At 26.9% G+C, this 18980-nt stretch overlaps 1 protein-coding gene across 2 annotated transcripts in view; it reads left to right on the top strand.

The window, feature by feature from the left end:
• LOC119602608 (cytoplasmic polyadenylation element-binding protein) overlaps positions 1-10292 on the top strand; it is a 69431-nt gene extending 59139 nt beyond the window's left edge. For both annotated transcript variants that reach the window (XM_037954221.1, XM_037954211.1), the window contains 8 exons: positions 5687-6030; positions 6307-6452; positions 6569-6728; positions 7114-7793; positions 7862-8045; positions 8112-8277; positions 8359-8578; positions 9402-10292. In XM_037954221.1, coding sequence (XP_037810149.1) covers positions 5687-6030; positions 6307-6452; positions 6569-6728; positions 7114-7793; positions 7862-8045; positions 8112-8277; positions 8359-8578; positions 9402-9774 — 2273 coding nt within the window. In that variant the 3' untranslated portion in view covers positions 9775-10292. The remainder of the gene's footprint in view (positions 1-5686; positions 6031-6306; positions 6453-6568; positions 6729-7113; positions 7794-7861; positions 8046-8111; positions 8278-8358; positions 8579-9401) is intronic.
• Positions 10293-18980: the final 8688 nt, after the last annotated feature.

Raw genomic sequence — 18980 nt, 5'->3', positions numbered from 1 at the left:
TTTATATAGAAATAGTAAGCACGCATAAAAAACACTGTAGACTAAAACTTGCACAACAAAATTTCTGCGTCCTAATTTTATTAAAAATCAAAACATTTTACATATTTTAAGAAAAACTGACACTTTTTTAACAATATTTCATTAATTTCTTAAAGTAAAATTTTTGTTTCTAAAGTTTTGATCGACACTGTTTATATATGTATAAATATACCCACTCTAATGTTCAGTATAAACTGCAGTGTTAATGTTTTATTTATTATTCGTTTTTTATTCCCATAAAAATATTTTATAATTGTTTTATCGTATATGTGTGTTTAACACATACATGTGAATACATATACAGTATTGTTCGGAACCAAAATTATCTCTAAGTGATTCGAATTGTTAAACTTGAATTCTCGTTAAAGAACGTTTAGAATATATTTGACTTAAATTACTCTCAAACAATACTGTACATTCATATACATATGTATGTATATTTTTGTATGCATACATGTGTGCGTGTTCGAATGCATGTAATTGTGACTTTTTGTTTATTTCTCTGTCTTTATAAGATGCCTTGAAAACCACTTCTTTTTCAAATTTAATTCTAAGTAAAATGTCAAGGTGTTTAAACAATACAATTGTTCTCGTACTCTCCGCAATAACATTCTACACAAGTACTTGAAAACTTTTTCTTATTTACAATTTATTCTCTCTTTTAGATTTCTTTATTTTTCTTTTTAATTTAAAAGGTAACAATTTAATTAAATAAAAAATGTGTGTTAAATTAGATATAAACATTACTATGATGCTTGGGATAATCACTAATTTAACAATGGTTTATAAGTAGAAGAAATTTTGTGAAAAAATCGGTTTTGTCCACTCTTAATTCAAGATTTATTTGATAATCTTTCTGGTTATTTGTTATCAATTGGCAAATTATATTATAATAAGCGTATGAGTGATATTTAATTTTTTAAAAATTCATCATACTACCAGTACAATCTAGTCTAGTACAGTCTATAGTCTAGTCTATAGTCTAGTCTATAGTCTAGTCTATAGTCTAGTCTATAGTCTAGTCTGTAGTCTAGTCTATAGTCTAGTCTATAGTCTAGTCTATAGTCTAGTCTATAGTCTAGTCTATAGTCTAGTCTATAGTCTAGTCTATAGTCTAGTCTATAGTCTAGTCTATAGTCTAGTCTATAGTCTAGTCTATAGTCTAGTCTATAGTCTAGTCCATAGTCTAGTCTATAGTCTAGTCTGTAGTCTAGTCTATACTCTAGTCTATAGTCTAGTCTGTAGTCTAGTCTATAGTCTAGTCTATAGTCTAGTCTATAGTCTGGTCTATAGTCTAGTTTATAGTCTAGTCTATAGTCTAGTCTATAGTCTAGTCTATAGTCTTGTCTATAGTCTGGTCTAGTCTATAGTCTAGTCTATAGTCTAATCTATAGTCTAGTCTATATTTTAGTCTATAGTCTAGGATATAGTCTAGGCTATAGTCTAGTCTATAGTCTATCGTCTAGTCTATGGTCTAGTCTATAGTCTAGTCTATAATACTCTTTTCGTTATATGTTAGTACTATTTCAAAATTTTCCATGCGTGTTACATTAACAAAATTTAGTTACAGGTTCTAGAAAAGGAGATATATGATATATCTGAATTTTAACCGACTGGACAAACAAGTTTAGTTTAATATATAAAAATAAACCATTTAAAGAAACCAATTATAAATAAGTATTTACATTTATTTCTTTTTTTTAAATTAGTGTCTAAAAAAATACCCCAACACTTGGTTGTTCTTTTTATATAAACAACCATTAAATAAACCTTCATTTGTTGAATTAAATAAGTTTTTTGGTTCTAGAAAAAATAGAGTAAAATAAATAAAAAATACAAATAAGTTGTCTAAATTGATGGAATTTTACAAATGAAATGATTTTGAAGCAAATCAAATAGAAAAAAATAAAAAATATATTTTTTCAAAACATTTCCTTTTTCTGTCACCAACTAAACAATACAGAGAAACAAACATACATATGTACTTTCACACAAGTAAAGTTTTGAGGGAGCAGACTAAAAAGTAAATAAAATGGAACTAATGTGAACTAATATTTCCAAACACATAAGACATACATGTATAAAAAAAAAACAACTAAAAATAGTACCACATTTAAACATAGGCCTAATATTGATCCGATCCTTATAGAATTTGAAAGAATGATTAATGTAGTTATACTTAAAATCTACTTATAATTATTTGTATAACAATAAGAATAATATTAGGAAATATATGAGCGCCAAAATGCTTTTTGGAAGCCAAAAATATGGACATTTTAAGACGGCTCTCGAATGTTTAAAGTATTGTAAACTCATATGTATGTACATATATTCCAATTCAACTATTCGTTTGAATAGTTTTTGTTTAACAAAGATATGGATGTCCCAATATTTCATCAACAGCATCAGCATAAGAGAAAAAAACAAATACATACACTCGCACTTGCACTTACATATGTAGATTCATATACAAATACATATGTGTTTGTTTTCCCTCTACTTTAAGAAAACGAATGAGTATATTATGCAATATGGAGCCAATTGAATAAAATACTTTTGTAATGATAGTAAAAGAACAACTACAACAATAACAATAAACACTCAGATATATACATAAATACATATGTACATGGAGCAGGACATGTTCATACTTTATTTCATTATAAAGAGTAAAAAACTAAGAAAAAAAGATGTGAAGAAGAAATGTATTGGAAGGAAGTATAAAGAATTGTCCCTTATTTCTTAGACATTTTAAATTCTTTTGCCATTTTTTTGTCATCTTTCTGTTTCTGGTGCTTCTTGTGTAAAGAATCAAAGTAGAAATAGATAAGAGTAGTAGTAAGTGGCAGAATGTAAAGAAAATAAATAAATATAAATATAAAATAAAAGAACAACAAGAACAACTATCAACAAAACTTAAGAAGTTTTTGATGCCATTAAAATGCTCCTGTTATGTTCATTTTTTTTGCGCTTTCTATAACGCATGAATGATAAAAAAAACAACAGCAATGCACAATGGGTTAAATGCAAATTGGTCAACTACAAACAAAACATTTCCAAAATTATTATATTGTATGTTTACTTACTTTAATAACTAACGTATAAGTAATATTTATTGTAACTAAATAATACTTATACGTTAGCTGATCAACACTTTTGATAAAATCTGTGGTTACTCATACTTCTTTGTTTAAATCAGATTTTTATACGAAAAACAAAAAATTGGCTATGAATCATTAAATAATGTTTTAATTAAAAAACAAGTAAGAAATTTATAGCCGGGCGAGGCCGACCATATAATACCATAATAAAGCATTTAAGTTGAATTGTACCTTGCCTTGAATTATACTTAAGCCATTTATAGCTGAACAAAATTGTGGACATTTAAGTCAAATTTTGAAGGGGGATTTATATAGGGGCTATGGTCAAATGAGACCCTATAATTATAAAATTCATGAGTGTCATCAAGTCTAGTATAGAACAGTTGTATGGGGGATAGGTAAAATAATGGACCGATCTTAACCATTTTCAGTAGGTTTCGTCCCTGGAACAATAGAAGATCATATGCCACATAGCTAAATCGACTCAGAAGATGATTCTAAGCCTATTGGTATACTTTAAGGTGGGTATAGGATATTATTGTGCGTTACAAACATCAGCACAAACCCAATATACCCTCCCCACTAAAGTGGTGTAGGGTATAAATACCAAAAATCTGAACTCTTTAATTTTCTATCAAAAATGTATGTATAAAATACTTAATAATCTTAAATAAGTGAGAAAATAGTGAAAATCTGCGGATCACTCATAATTTCCATTACAAATGAAAAATATGATCATTAAACCTTGACCCTTTACATTTAAACTAAATATGAAAGTTGTAATTGTTTAATTTTTTCTGCTTAACCAATTAACACATGTCACACTTGATCCATAGTGCAAGTGACAGCAATAGTAATAACAGCAGCAGTTATATTGCATATTACTTTAATTTATTATATGTATTTGTTTGGTAGATACTTAAAAGAATTATACATTACATACGTACATACATATAGATACATATGTATATGTGTACATATGTATATGTGTAGAAGAAAAAAATAACAAAGTTATTGCAAATAAACAAACTCAGCCAAATGAAGTCAAAACTGTGCAATTCAAACTCAACAGCTATTCAACCAAACAACTATTTTGTTTGCAATAGAGTAACTAATATACAAACAAAAAAAGCACAAATAAATTTATAATTTTTGATTTATTTTTTATTTTGGGCATATTTTATGGTATTAAGTTATATATTTGAGTTTAAATGCATGTTAGTAGATACATTTATATATTATGAATATGTATGTTAAACGTATGTGTAAGCGTAATAAAAATAAGTATATATCATAAAATACATACACTTATGTATATACATACATATGTATGTATAGAATGTATAACTATATGCGTTTGTTTACATACACCCCGGGGTGTATACTGTACATTCTGTATGCAGTAAAAATGACCCACCATTGTGTGTAACTGTTTTTAAGAATGCAATATTTCATACAATTATAACATGTAATAATAGCAATAACAACTACAACAACTATATGTTGTTGTAGTTATATGTACATACATATAAGTATATAGAATATATACTAGCATGTACAGATATCTACTTATTGTTATATACTAAATAATATTTATATTATTTTATTAATTTGTTTGAATATTTATTGTGACAATTTTAATGTTCTTTTACCATTGTCCATCTTTATATTCAGTAGTTTATAAAGAAGTTTCTAAGAATCCATAACTATACACAAACTAATGTTTGTATTATTATTTTAAGAGCATGAAACGAAAAGTAATCCAAGAAAATTATACACACATACTTATTTAAATTCAATTATTGATTCAAATTAAAGGTTTATTGAACATTTTTTTTATAATAGGTACCTAAATATCTATGTATGTATATTTATACCCTAAATATACATATCTTAAATTATAAGAAATTACCTACGCAAGTAGATCTTTTAAAGGACATTTTATACTAAAAAACAACAACCACATAACCGAGAAACTTAAAATCAAATAGAAAACACCGGTTGTGTGTAACTTAGTTATCTTTATACAATATATTTATCGTGTGCCTCTGGTAGGTTAGCAATTAGTCTGTTAAACCGGAGTTCGTTTGTTCTATTCCCACCAGCTACACCAGGTACAGATGTGATGGAGAAAATGAGGTCAGATTCGGATTCAGCGCGGCTCAATCGTTTAGAAACATCACACTTTGTCTCAGGGTGTAATATTAGAACAGTGGTGTATTTAGATATTAATATTATAACCCTAGAACGTATGAGTAATTTGTAGCTTACTTTGATTTCAACAATTAATCATTCGTACAGTATACCAACAAAGTATATACAACAAAATCCAAACAAATAAGGTCATTCCAATATTTGCCACCCAATTGTACAAATATCCTTATATATAATATATCTTAAAAGAAACATTAACAAAATATTATTTAATGATATAAGAATAAGTAGGCAAATATAATTTATATACTTATCTTTGCTTATCCTCTACATAAGTATATATTATATTTTTGTCATTTTTTTTTTCTTTTTGTGCAAACTCTATTTTGCAGATCCCTTAGCATTGACAGCAGAATTTCTTGGCTTGGGCACTCGTTCAACTAATCCAACTAATACAGCACTGACAAGCAATATATTGCCATTGGCTAATGTAGGCGGCAATGTTGCTGTTGGTGGTGGTGTAGACAACAATAGTTGTAATGGCAGTGGTATTGGTATTAGTATTGGTAGTGTCGTTGGCGGATGTGGTATTTCCTCTACAAATCTAGAGGCATTAAACACTACTAACACCAACTCAAACTCATTGGCAGCTGCTTATATGCCTCTAACACCCAGTTCAACACAATCCTCTATATCGCCCGGTACCACGACCAGCAATACATTCGATATGTTTCAGGTAATAAAGAATGCGGCACGTAACTTCTTTTTAACTATTGAAAATTTCCTAATTCATGTTTTCATTTTAACAATAACAAAATAATGCTTGGTTTGCTGCACTAAAAATTGCACATTAACTTTTTTTTAAATATAAATTTTAAATATTTTATAAACACTGCTCTTCTACTCCTATTACTCTAACACTTTCTCTCTATTCTATCTCTATATATTTGTTTGTTTCTTTTTTATCTGCTTCACTTGTCTTTCTTCTACTATATACCAACAAAAAATATAGTTTGATAATATTGCACCACAACACCAACAAAATACACCTTTAAAGGTTTTCCAAAGAAACATCAGCTTCGATTGTTCTGCACCTTTATCGCCAAGTACGCCTACATCTCTTTATAATAACTCTTTCCAAAGTTCACCTTTAGTCAGGTAATACATTTTTATGAATAACTATTTAACTACAATCTAATTTAAAACTTTTTAATACATAAAAAAATAGACCGAAACTTTTTTCTTTTAATTGTAATTTCGTTTTGATATTATAGTGATAGCAGTAATTCGTCTTCAGCTAATGGTTTATCTTTGGATTCCATACCCATGGTTTATCAAAATGGCTACACAAATGGATTGACTTCGACACGTTCTACTTCCCCCGAAAGTCAAAATAGCAATCAATCAAATGAAAATAGTTTAATTGATATGATGGTAAGTATATTTAGATTTCAAGAAATCGATTTCTTTTTCTTAAGAGAGATGATCACAGTCATTGAGTGAAATGAATATAACCACTATTTTAAAGAACTATAATAAATTTTTAAAAATTTTATACAAGAGATAATTTTTGTATTGCAATGATCATAGATTAAAAACGGGCCACTGTTAATAACAAAATTTTATACAAAATTCGATTTTTTATCATGAATATAAGAAATCAACACCTTTCTCTTGAATGTTGGACTACAATGAATTTTTTTTTAATGAAAATCTATAATATTGTTTTGAAGATTATTGCTAAAAGCATAAATATCACACAATATTTCATAATTGGGACAGTCCCTTACGATTTAAGGTATTTAATGTTTCTTTCCAGAAATTTCTAAATGTCAGCAACAATCAGCAGACACAACAGAAACTACTGCAACAGCAGCAACAGTTTCAATTTCAAAATATACAACATCAGCACCAACAGCACCAACAGCAACGTCAAAAACAACATGAAACGTACTCAACAACATCCGAGTTTGAAAATTCCACAAATCGTTCATCACCAGCTACAAATCTCTTTGATGAACAAAACTTAGAAAACTTTGAGGCTCTCTCCGCTTTTGATATGGAACTATCTAAATTACAAGCCTTAAATGCTGTAACTCTTTTACAAGCCCAACAGCAACAAGTGCCATTGTTGCAAAATCTATTGCAAACTTACAATACCATAAATCAACTGCAAAATTGGCAATTGCAACAACATCAATCGCATCCCCTACAGCATCAACAACAACAACAACAGCAGCAACAACAACAAACTAATGGAAATTTTAACAATGCTCTAAATGCCAATACCAATGGTTCTGATGCTTATTTGGATCGTGTGGCTAAATTCTATAGGGGATCGGCTGCATTTTGTGAGCCCACCTGCACCTGGAGTGGCCAATTGCCAGCACGTTCTCATCGTTTGTATCAGTTTTCGCCGAAAGTATTTTTGGGTGGCATACCTTGGGATATAAGTGAACATTCGTTGATACAGATTTTTAAGCCATTCGGACAGATTAAGTAGGTTTGGTTTATTAATTCGGTAAAAAAATTGGTTCTTTGTTTTAATTTTAAAATGTTCTATTTAGAGTTGAATGGCCAGGCAAGGAACAGCAGGCCGCCCAGCCCAAGGGTTATGTTTATATTATTTTCGAATCGGATAAACAAGTCAAGGCTTTACTTTCCGCCTGCGCTGTGCAAACAGACGATCCTCATAGTGGCTGTGGTATTTTCTTTTTTAAAATATCCTCCCGGCGTATTAAAGCTAAAGACGTAAATATGTTCTTGTTTTTATTTTACAAAAACAATTTTTTACAGTGTCATTGCTTTTTTGTTTAGGTTGAAGTTATTCCCTGGCTTATTGGCGACTCCAATTTTGTCAAGTCTACTTCTCAGAAATTAGATCCTACTAAAACTGTATTTGTTGGTGCCTTACATGGTAAAATGACCGCCGAGGCTTTGGCTAAAATAATGGATGATTTATTTGATGGAGTATTATATGCTGGTAAGTTGTAAATAGTCGAATTTTAGAAAAAAAAACATGAACAGACGTTTTTATTTATTTTTATGATTTATTTTAATTTAGGTATTGATACCGATAAATATAAATATCCCATCGGCTCGGGTCGTGTCACCTTTAACAATAATCGTTCATATATGAAGGCCGTTTCAGCAGCTTTTATTGAGATTCGAGCACCAAAATTTACGAAAAAAGTGCAAATTGATCCATATCTTGAAGATTCATTATGTTCAATATGTGGTGTACAACACGGACCATATTATTGTCGAGAATTATCTTGTTTTAGGTAAATAAAAAATCCATCGAATCTTCTTTTTAAAATGTTGATTTGGAATTGAAAGATAAATGTGTTTACAGGCAGACTAGACTATAGACTAGACTATAGACTAGACTATAGACTAGACTATAGACTAGACTATAGACTAGACTATAGACTAGACTATAGACTAGACTATAGACTAGACTATAGACTAGACTATAGACTAGACTATAGACTAGACTATAGACTAGACTATAGACTAGACTATAGACTAGACTAGACTATAGACTAGACTATAGACTAGACTATAGACTAGACTAGACTAGACTATAGACTAGACTATAGACTAGACTATAGACTAGACTATAGACTAGACTATAGACTAGACTATAGACTAGACTATAGACTAGACTATAGACTAGACTATAGACTAGACTATAGACTAGACTATAGACTAGACTATAGACTAGACTATAGACTAGACTATAGACTAGACTATAGACTAGACTATAGACTAGACTATAGACTAGACTATAGACTAGACTATAGACTAGACTATAGACTAGACTATAGACTAGACTATAGACTAGACTATAGACTAGACTATAGACTAGACTATAGACTAGACTATAGACTAGACTATAGACTAGACTAGACTAGACTATTGACTATAATATAGACAATAGAAGAGAAGACACACAATTTATTATTAAAATATTGAGTCAAACTCCTACAAATACACATACAATTTTCTCTTACACAATTTTGAACAAAAAAATATGTATTACATATGTACATTTGTTTTATTTCTCACTTTTCCTCTCCATTTTTTGCATTTTCCCTTTAACAGATATTTCTGTCGCACTTGTTGGCAATGGCAGCATTCAACAGATGCTGTTAAATATCACAAACCATTAACTAGAAATTCGAAATCTCAAACATTAGTGGGCATTGGACCGGCTTCATCAACCACCTCATTGTCTTCGTTGAATTCTCAACAGGCCATAAATTATGGTGGCCAGCAGTTACAAATACTACCACAAACACAACAACAACAACATTTATTGTCCTCTATGTCACAAACGACACAGGATTCATCAAATAATCATCATCAGCAACAACAACAGCAGCAGCAAGCACAACAACAGCAGCAACAGGCAAACATGCAACAATTACAACCTCCACAACAAATACAAACAATACAAAATGCTTTTCATTTATAAAGCATTTCCGCAGAGAATTAAAATAAAACTGAATTGAATGAAATGCAATGCAATGGAGAGAGTAAATAATAAATGCTGGAGAAACAAAAACAAATGATAAAAACGTACGTGTAATTTAATTTTAAATGCATTGAATTGAATTGTATATGTAAATTATTATAAATAATTTAAATGGTGATTAATATTTCGGAGTGAGTTACTGTTTGTGTTTCTTTTTTTTATGGAAAAATCTTTTTTTTTTTCATTTTATGTTTAAGTTGTTTATTTGATTTTTTGTTATGGCATTTATCATTATTATATCATTACAAATGTAATTCATTAGAGATGAGTGGGCAAGTACTTAAATAATAACTTGTTAAGTGCTAAAATATTTGCACTCATCTCTGGTTCCTATTACTATAACATATCAGCATTATTTTATTGAAAGCTGGCTTTCAATTAATATTTAAAAATTCAACTTTATTATAATTGTGTTTTAAACAAAAAAATAATTTTAAATGAAATTCTTTTGTTTTATTTGCAAAATTAACATTTTGTATTTGAAAAAAGAAAATGTGTATTTAATTTTTAAACAATTTTTATAAAAAAATATTCATATTTTTCTTTGATTTGAGTTTATTTTCATTATTTTGTTATTTTTGTTTTAAGTAAATTGTTTTCAAATAATTTTATTGCTATTCTCTGGTAATTTTTTTAACTAAAATTTCAGCTATAATTAGCAATGATCTTATTAATATAAAATTATTTTTATATATATGTATTAGTTTTTCTAGTTTGTACTAGATTTATTTGTAATTATTTATATTTTTTGTGTTTCTTATAAGAAAATTTCAATTTTTTATTTTGGAAAAAAATTGCTTAATTTTTCATTTTTATAGGAATTTTTTTGTATGTATGTATGATGTTAATTTTGTTGTTGTTATTATTTATATAATGAATATTTCATTTTGTTTATATTTTTCTAATTTTATGTTTTTTTTTTTTTTTGCTTGTTTAATTTTTGCTTTATTCGAAGTTATATATTTTTTTTGTTATAAATTTTAATTTTTAGAATTTAGTCATTTAAGGAAATTAGTATTTAAAAACAAATTGCTTAATTTTTCAAAAAAAAAAAAAAAAACATTTTAAGAACACTATTTAATTTAATTAATCTTAACAAATTTATATTATATTTTTATTAAAAAAATATTATTTTGTTTTAATAAAACATTTTTGTTTATTATGATTGGTTAATTTATTTTTTATTTAGTTATAAGGGACAGCAGTGTTCCGGCAATTAAAATGTTAAAAATTCTAATAGTCAACACAAAACATTAGGTCGGATAAGTGTGCATATATTTATATAGTGGATCATGTAAGTTGTGCCTTATATCGACCTTGAAATTTAGAATCGTTATAGAGAATATTTTGAAAATGTTTGTGTCCCTAGGTAGTCTCCTCTGAGACCTATTTGCTGGTGTTAATTTAAATATTTTATTGAAATCGGAACACGTTTGTAACCCTCTGGGACTGACGTGAGATCTATAGTGTCAGTACTAGTGCTACGTATTCGTATTCGCTGATGTTAATTTAGTTATATTATTGAAATCGGAACACGTATTTAGCCGTGACGTAATAGCCTGACAGATACCACAAAATCTAAAAAAAAAAATATTATAATATAACACAAATCTTTGAAAATAGTTCAAAAAACTTCTCATCGGTCCCAGAGGGTTAATTAGCTTTAGGCTTTTATGAATTAAAAAAAAATAAACTAAACTATTTTAAAGAAAATTTAGAAAGAAGAATATAAAACAATATTTAAAATTTTATATGAAAAACACTAACAAAAACTAAGTAGTTTTCATACAAAATTTTAAAAATTGTTTTCTGTTCTTCTTTCTGAATGTTTTTTGTAGAATTGAAGTTATTTACCCAATAATATATTCTCTACTTTAAATAACCAGCAACTCATTTTCCGTTTCGAAGTTTCGCAAAATACACGACTTGAAAATATTGAAATAATTTTTCGATACGATACACTAATTCAGAGGTTAGATTTTTAAAAACAATCCTTTATCGCTAATATTTATGTATATGTATGAATATTTTTCGCAATCACATCATCTATATTTTCAAGAACTTGTTTTTAAATTTTTTTTTTTTTTATTTTTTTTATAAAAATATATTTTTTTAATTATATATTTAAAACAAAACAAATTACTAAAACCGAAAACAGAAATACTTAAAAATTATGTATTTACTGCACAACTTAAAACACTTAAAAATATGCAACAAGAAAATAAATTGAAAAAAATTTTAAATCCACAACATACAGGGATTTTACAGTAGTAAAATAAATATAAATGAAAATTTTAAAAAAATCAAACAAATATAAAAAACATAAAAAGTAGAAAATCCTTTTCCCCTAATCCTTTAACATAAAACAAACGGAAATTATAGGGGGCTATTTAAAAACTGGAAATGAAATAGAAAAGATTTACCATTCTAATAATTAAATAAGCCTCCCGATATACATATAACGCAATTGCCTCTTAAATATGGTTTCTGTTGTAGTTTTAAGTTGCCCCTTAATTTTTAAAAATTTTGTTTGAAACTTAAAATCAATACATATTTCGAAAAAAAAAATTTGAAAACACAGAAACATGTTTAAAACAAAAACTAAAAACTCGCTTCAAATACTTTGAGTTAGGAAAAATAATAAAAATTGTTAAAAACAATTAATAATAAAATAAAAAAATAAACAATAAATTAGTTTGTATTAAATAAATATATATTATTAAAAAAAATAATAAACTGATAATAAAATATTAGTAATTAAAGCCAAACTATTTAATGAATAACATTTGATTTTTAAAGTTGAAATCCAAAAAAATATATGTATAACAAATGGATATAACATTTAAATATACTAAAGATACTTGATAAATATTGAAATGTAGCTGGAATAAGATCATAATAGAGTAACAAATAACCTTCAAATTTTATTATTATTGCAAAAGAAAATGCAAATTGTGCGAGCTTTAAGAGGTTAAGGAATGCACTGGAATGGGACATTAATTGATTGGGATAGCATTTGAAATAATGCAATCTTGCATGACATCATAAGGGCGGAAGATTTATTTCACCTGATGTTGGGGTTTGTCGCCCCTTCTATTGACTTTAGACCAGTAATTGCTTTTTCCTTGTCGGGGTTTACATTGGGATTGATCCCATACTGCCTGTCATTCCGCAACGGGGCTACTATGGTAAGAGATTAGATAGCTCGAGTTCTTCAGCAAAGAGCTTGTACATGGACCGACGATATATACATATATACCCTTCTCACGAAGGTGAAGGGTATACAAATATTATTTAATCAAACCCTTTTTATAATTTTCGAAAATCTTTTGTAATAATTTTTTCATAAATTAAAGCGAAATTAAGACAAGCTATGTGTCAATTTTTATTAAAATTCCTTTATTTTTCTAAACTAAATGACAGGTTAAAATTTTTTAATATTTATTTCCATTACCAATTTTTTCAATTCTTATTTAACTACCATGTATATACATATGTATATAGTCAATAACCAGCAGTTTCACTAGTTACTCTATAATGTCGTAGATAACAATTTAAGCACTACAATACATTAATTGTAGTGCTTAAATCATTACTTTAGTATATCTAAATTTTAAAACATATTTTTTTATTAAATTAAACAAAATAAAAAACAAGTGTTTTCATTAAATTATTTATACATAAATATTAATTAACAAATATGGTGCTTTAGCTGAATTATAAATATTTAATAAAATGAAAAAAAAAACATACACCCGACATATGTATATTAAATTTAAGATATTAAAACCCAGAATCAAATCCTACATACATATAAAACAAAAATTAAAACAAAGGCATATTAAAAAATTGATAATCATTTCATTAAATTACAAAGAAAATTAGTTGTTTTTAAATTAATTGAGTAAAATAAAACCTCTACAATTATTATTGGAATTATTAAGTAAAAAAATAACAAATTGCATTTAAATTAATAAAAAAAAAAAAAAAAAACAAAATGAGATTGAAAAATATATAAAAATCCAGTACCTTTAATTAGTATATATACATATGTACGTACTTACGTATAGACAGATTATACAGATAGACAAAAATATTAACTCCTGATATTAGCAGGGAAACAAATTCAATATTTATTTTTAAATATTTAGACATTTTTTTTACCAAATTATATAATCCAAGAGTATATTAAGCATTCTCTACAGTTTCGTAAAAAATGGAATCTGGAATTTGAGATCTTGAAATTTGAAAAACTTCATTTTTTGACCTTTTTGAGACGTTAAAACCGCGCCAAAACAACTTGATTAATTGTAAAATGTTGTATGTCATCTGAAACTTTAAAATATCTTCTCTCTTCTTCGAGAGATCTTCACCTAAAGCTTAAAAACTCATGGTTTTCAGTATATTCATGGTATTTATACCCTACACTATTATAGTTCGGAGGTTATTATGCTTTACAAATATTGTTTATAACGAACAAAAATATTGGATTCACACCCATCTGAAAATGTTCTAATCAACTCAAAATCTCTTTCTTTGAACTATATATATAACATTTGAATATTTTCCCTGCTGAAAAAATCAATGTTTCATTCAAAATTGTACTCTTTCTTTAACTTCAATTCAAAACTTTTACTACTTTATAATTTTGAATGAAACAATGTGTCAAAACCCCAATATACAAAATTATTTTAAAAGTAGCCTATTTATTTTTAAATCCTTAAATACCGCTTCAACTTTAAAACTACCAAAAAAATCAAAAAAAGAAAAAAACTAATTAAAAATATTGGCAATTAAAAATAGACTTTTAAAATAATAACTTAAAAAAAATATTCTTAAAATTTTTTATTAACTTTTAAATGGTATTAATAATAACAAAAAAAAAACAATTTTAATATTTTATTCAAAATAAACAAAAAAATATTTGTAATTATTTTTAAATTTATTTTTAAAAAAATCTATAATTTTTAATTATAAAACCAAAGAAAACTATAGAAATAAAAATTTATTTTTTAAAAAATAAAGCAATTTATTATAGCAGAAAATTTTTAACTAAATATTCTAAGAAAAAAAAATAAATTTTATACACACTCTCATTGGAATTTTACAAATCTTCTACTACTACAAAAACAAAAAGGAATATTTTTTAACAAAAATAAAAATTTAAATTTTTTACTTTCAAAACTAAAATTAAACAAAAATAAAAATTTTTGGAAAATTAAAGAAAACATAGTATTAAAAGAATTTTATTTAAATTTTTGCAAATTCTCTTGAGAAATCTAAATAAAGTTCTTTAAATACTGCACCATAAGACCAATTAAAGAAAACCCAAATTAGAGAAACAAGAAAAAACCCTAGATTTAGTATTTAATAAAAACAACAATATGGAACCAAAATCAAACGCTTCCCACTTATAAACGATAATATTAAAAAACAAAATATTTTAACCTGGCAATATTATATAAAATTTTAACAAACTTTTTTTAGAAAACAAAAAAACCAAATATAGAATTTCATATATAAATAATTAAATAAAAAACTAAATTGTAACTAAATCTATACTATATACTATTAATCTTAACTACCACAACAACTACTCTTAAAAAAAAAAAACTTAAACAAAAATATATTTAAAATTTTAGATTTTATACAATTTAAAAAAAATGCTTAAAAAACATATTTAAACCATTTTAATCTTTAAACTTAGACAACACTATACATAAAGCCAAAATTTATAATTATAAATATGATTTTTCCTCATCTATTATATGTATTATTGGTATATTTTATACAGAAAGAGCTTAAAATAAAACTATTTCTACTTATTTAGATTTTAGTTTAGGTGCTAACAATCAGTTCACAAAAGCAATATAATGAGAAATTAGAACCTCTGCAACAATAAAATGTAACACAATGTTCGACAGCATTACCAACTTCTTTCCGTTAACATAATTGGCCTTAATGTAACGTTGGGTATTGAGGTATGCGATGAAATTTCGAGATCAAATCGATTTAAAATGTACTATAGTTTTTCGTCCAAATTTGTCCAACATTCTTAAACAGAAAGTTATTTGTTATTATGAAATTGTATGTAGGTCCATGAACAGCTCGCTTGTTTAATTTAATAACTGATTCCATTGTAATATCCTAGGAGTTAAATGTTTATAAGAACTATTCGGGATTGTAATAGAATCGTATAATTGTCGGAACTAGTTTTCAAAACGTCAATAAAATATGTACATTCGTCACATTAAGTCCACTATTATCGGTATTATGTTCGATCTAGAATTCAATTACTTAAGATTCAAGTTCTATAGTGTTTTTTTCCAAATATATCATATTTGTCCAACTTTTTTGAGTTCTAGGTTAAATTCAAAGGGCAGCCACTCCATGAGCAGCTCACTTGCATCCATTTAAAAGCTTATTCCATTGTTTCCATTGTGAAATCCTAGGGATCAAATCTATATAATAACTATACGGGATTTTCATAGAATCGAATAATTATCGGAACTAGTTTTGAAAACGATAATAAAATATGTACTTACATTCACTACATGAAGTAAAATGTTATGGGTTTTAAATTTTTTCTAGAATTCAATTCTATATCTTCACAATCTTTATTTTCAAATCTAATACCAACTATCATTAGATTATATGGATACCTGAAAAAGGGAGAGTCAAAGGAACTCTTTCTAATATCGCCAAATGTCGTGCAGTAGCAGAGGAGATGGGACTCTATGTACTGTTCCTGTTCTACAGTAGTTCTGAGACCTAGTCTTCTGTCGACTACTCTTCGAAAATATATAAATATGTAAGTTTGAAAGTCTGAAAGGTAATTTCATTGAAACACCTGATTTGTCATTGAAAATATATAATAACCCAATTTAGCACTTTAATCTTAAGAATGTATTATAATTTATTTATACCTTTATCGTTTTCGAACAAATTAAAAATTACATAATATTAATTATTATTTAAAAAGAACAAATAATTCACTTTACATATTTGGGGAACATACAACATATATTAAAAAAACAAAAATGCTAAGAAATAATTAAAAAAACATATAACAAAAAAAATGTAAAACAAATTATTTATACGAACAATATCTTAACAAAAGAAAAAAACATATAAATTATTAATAATATTAACAAAACCAAACAAAAAACATTTATATTGTTAAACTTGTTATTTGACATGCTTTTTTAAAAAATGCATACAATATTGAATTGAAAATATTATTGAATATTATATACAAACATATATGCATACTTACATGCATATATATATAAAAACCAATCAGATCAGATGGTAAACCAAAAAAAAAAATGTTTTTAAAAACACTTAAAATATTTTCATACAAATAACAAAAAAAAAATAAATTTTAGACTAGTTTATACATAATTATATAAATAGCAAAACAAGAATTGAAATTCTCAATATTATCTCCAAACCCCAAAAAATACCGGTGAAAACATTTGCCTTTTTAAATAAATAAGCTAAATGTTAGGTTTCCACTACATGGCTATGAATATAATATTGAGAATTTTTTAATATTAATAATTAAAATAAAAATTATTATTAATTAATTAATTATAAACTAATAAAGAATGTATTCTAAATTGTTTTCCCACCTTATTAAAATTAAAAAAAATATACTGCAGTGCCATTTAACAAAAAACAAAAAGTAAATTTAAAATGAAAAACAAAAAAATATGTAGCTTCCAAATAAAATATTAAATAAATTGCATAGTTAATAAATATTTAAATTTAAAAACAAAAACTCTAGAAATAAGTGCAAACAAAAATTACTCAACTAAAACAAACAGCTCAAATGCAGCTCTATATGTGCTAAAATGCTAATAATTAATAAACATTTTAAATAAATATTAAGTAATAGAATATATTCAATCATCACAACATTCAACGCAGGAATTTGAATTTTGTTTTAAATAGAAAAAAAGTTAATCGTTTACTAAGTTAACACAAATATATAAATGAATATAAAATTCTATTTTGTCAGGATTTAGTCAGGTTCTAGTTCTGTTCTAGTTCTGTTCTAGTTCTGTTCTAGTTCTGTTCTAGTGCTGTTCTAGTTCTGTTCTAGTTCTGTTCTAGTTCTGTTCTAGTTCTGTTCTAGTTCTGTTCTAGTTCTGTTCTAGTTCTGTTCTAGTTCTGTTCTAGTTCTGTTCTAGTTCTGTTCTAGTTCTGTTCTAGTTCTGTTCTGTTCTAGTTCTGTTCTAGTTCTGTTCTGTTCTGTTCTGTTCTAGTTCTGTTCTGTTCTAGTTCTGTTCTAGTTCTGTTCTAGTTCTGTTCTAGTTCTGTTCTAGTTCTGTTCTGTTCTAGTTCTGTTCTAGTTCTGTTCTAGTTCTGTTCTAGTTCTGTTCTAGTTCTGTTCTAGTTCTGTTCTAGTTCTGTTCTAGTTCTGTTCTAGTTCTGTTCTAGTTCTGTTCTAGTTCTGTTCTAGTTCTGTTCTAGTTCTGTTCTAGTTCTTTTCTAGTTCTTTTCTAGTTCTTTTCTAGTTCTGTTCTAGTTCTGTTCTAGTTCTGTTCTAGTTCTGTTCTAGTTCTGTTCTAGTTCTGTTCTAGTTCTGTTCTAGTTCTGTTCTAGTTCTGTTCTAGTTCTGTTCTAGTTCTGTTCTAGTTCTGTTCTAGTTCTGTTCTAGTTCTGTTCTAGTTCTGTTCTAGTTCTGTTCTAGTTCTGTTCTAGTTCTGTTCTAGTTCTGTTCTAGTTCTGTTCTAGTTCTGTTCTAGTTCTGTTCTAGTTCTGTTCTAGTTCTGTTTCTAGTTCTGTTCTAGTTCTGTTCTAGATCTGTTCTAGATCTGTTCTAGTTCTGTTCTAGTTCTGTTCTAGTTCACCTTGTGATGTACCGCGAAATACCCTTTTTCTGACAGTTATATCGTACAGCTCGCAGCTTATCCATCTATTGCTTAGCATGTAGATGGTCCAGTTACGTAATACTATTCTAAGGTTTAGAAAAGAGTAGCAGTATGCACGTTATTGAATGTGCTTCCATCGCCAGCGTGTAAAGTTTGCATTCGAAGAATTCACCTATATAGTGGACAACTTCATTTAATGCGGTTACATGCTATTTGTATTTTAGGTTTTTGTCAGGAATTCTGCTTTTAACCATGCTATCGAGTATC

The sequence above is a fragment of the Lucilia sericata genome, unplaced genomic scaffold (assembly GCF_015586225.1).
Source record: "Lucilia sericata isolate MDLA Ls3-8-SP2 unplaced genomic scaffold, ASM1558622v1 Contig000007F_arrow, whole genome shotgun sequence".
NCBI lineage: Eukaryota > Metazoa > Arthropoda > Insecta > Diptera > Calliphoridae > Lucilia > Lucilia sericata.
Note: the sequence above shows the minus strand (reverse complement) of the source record. Positions and strands in the feature narration are given on the sequence as shown.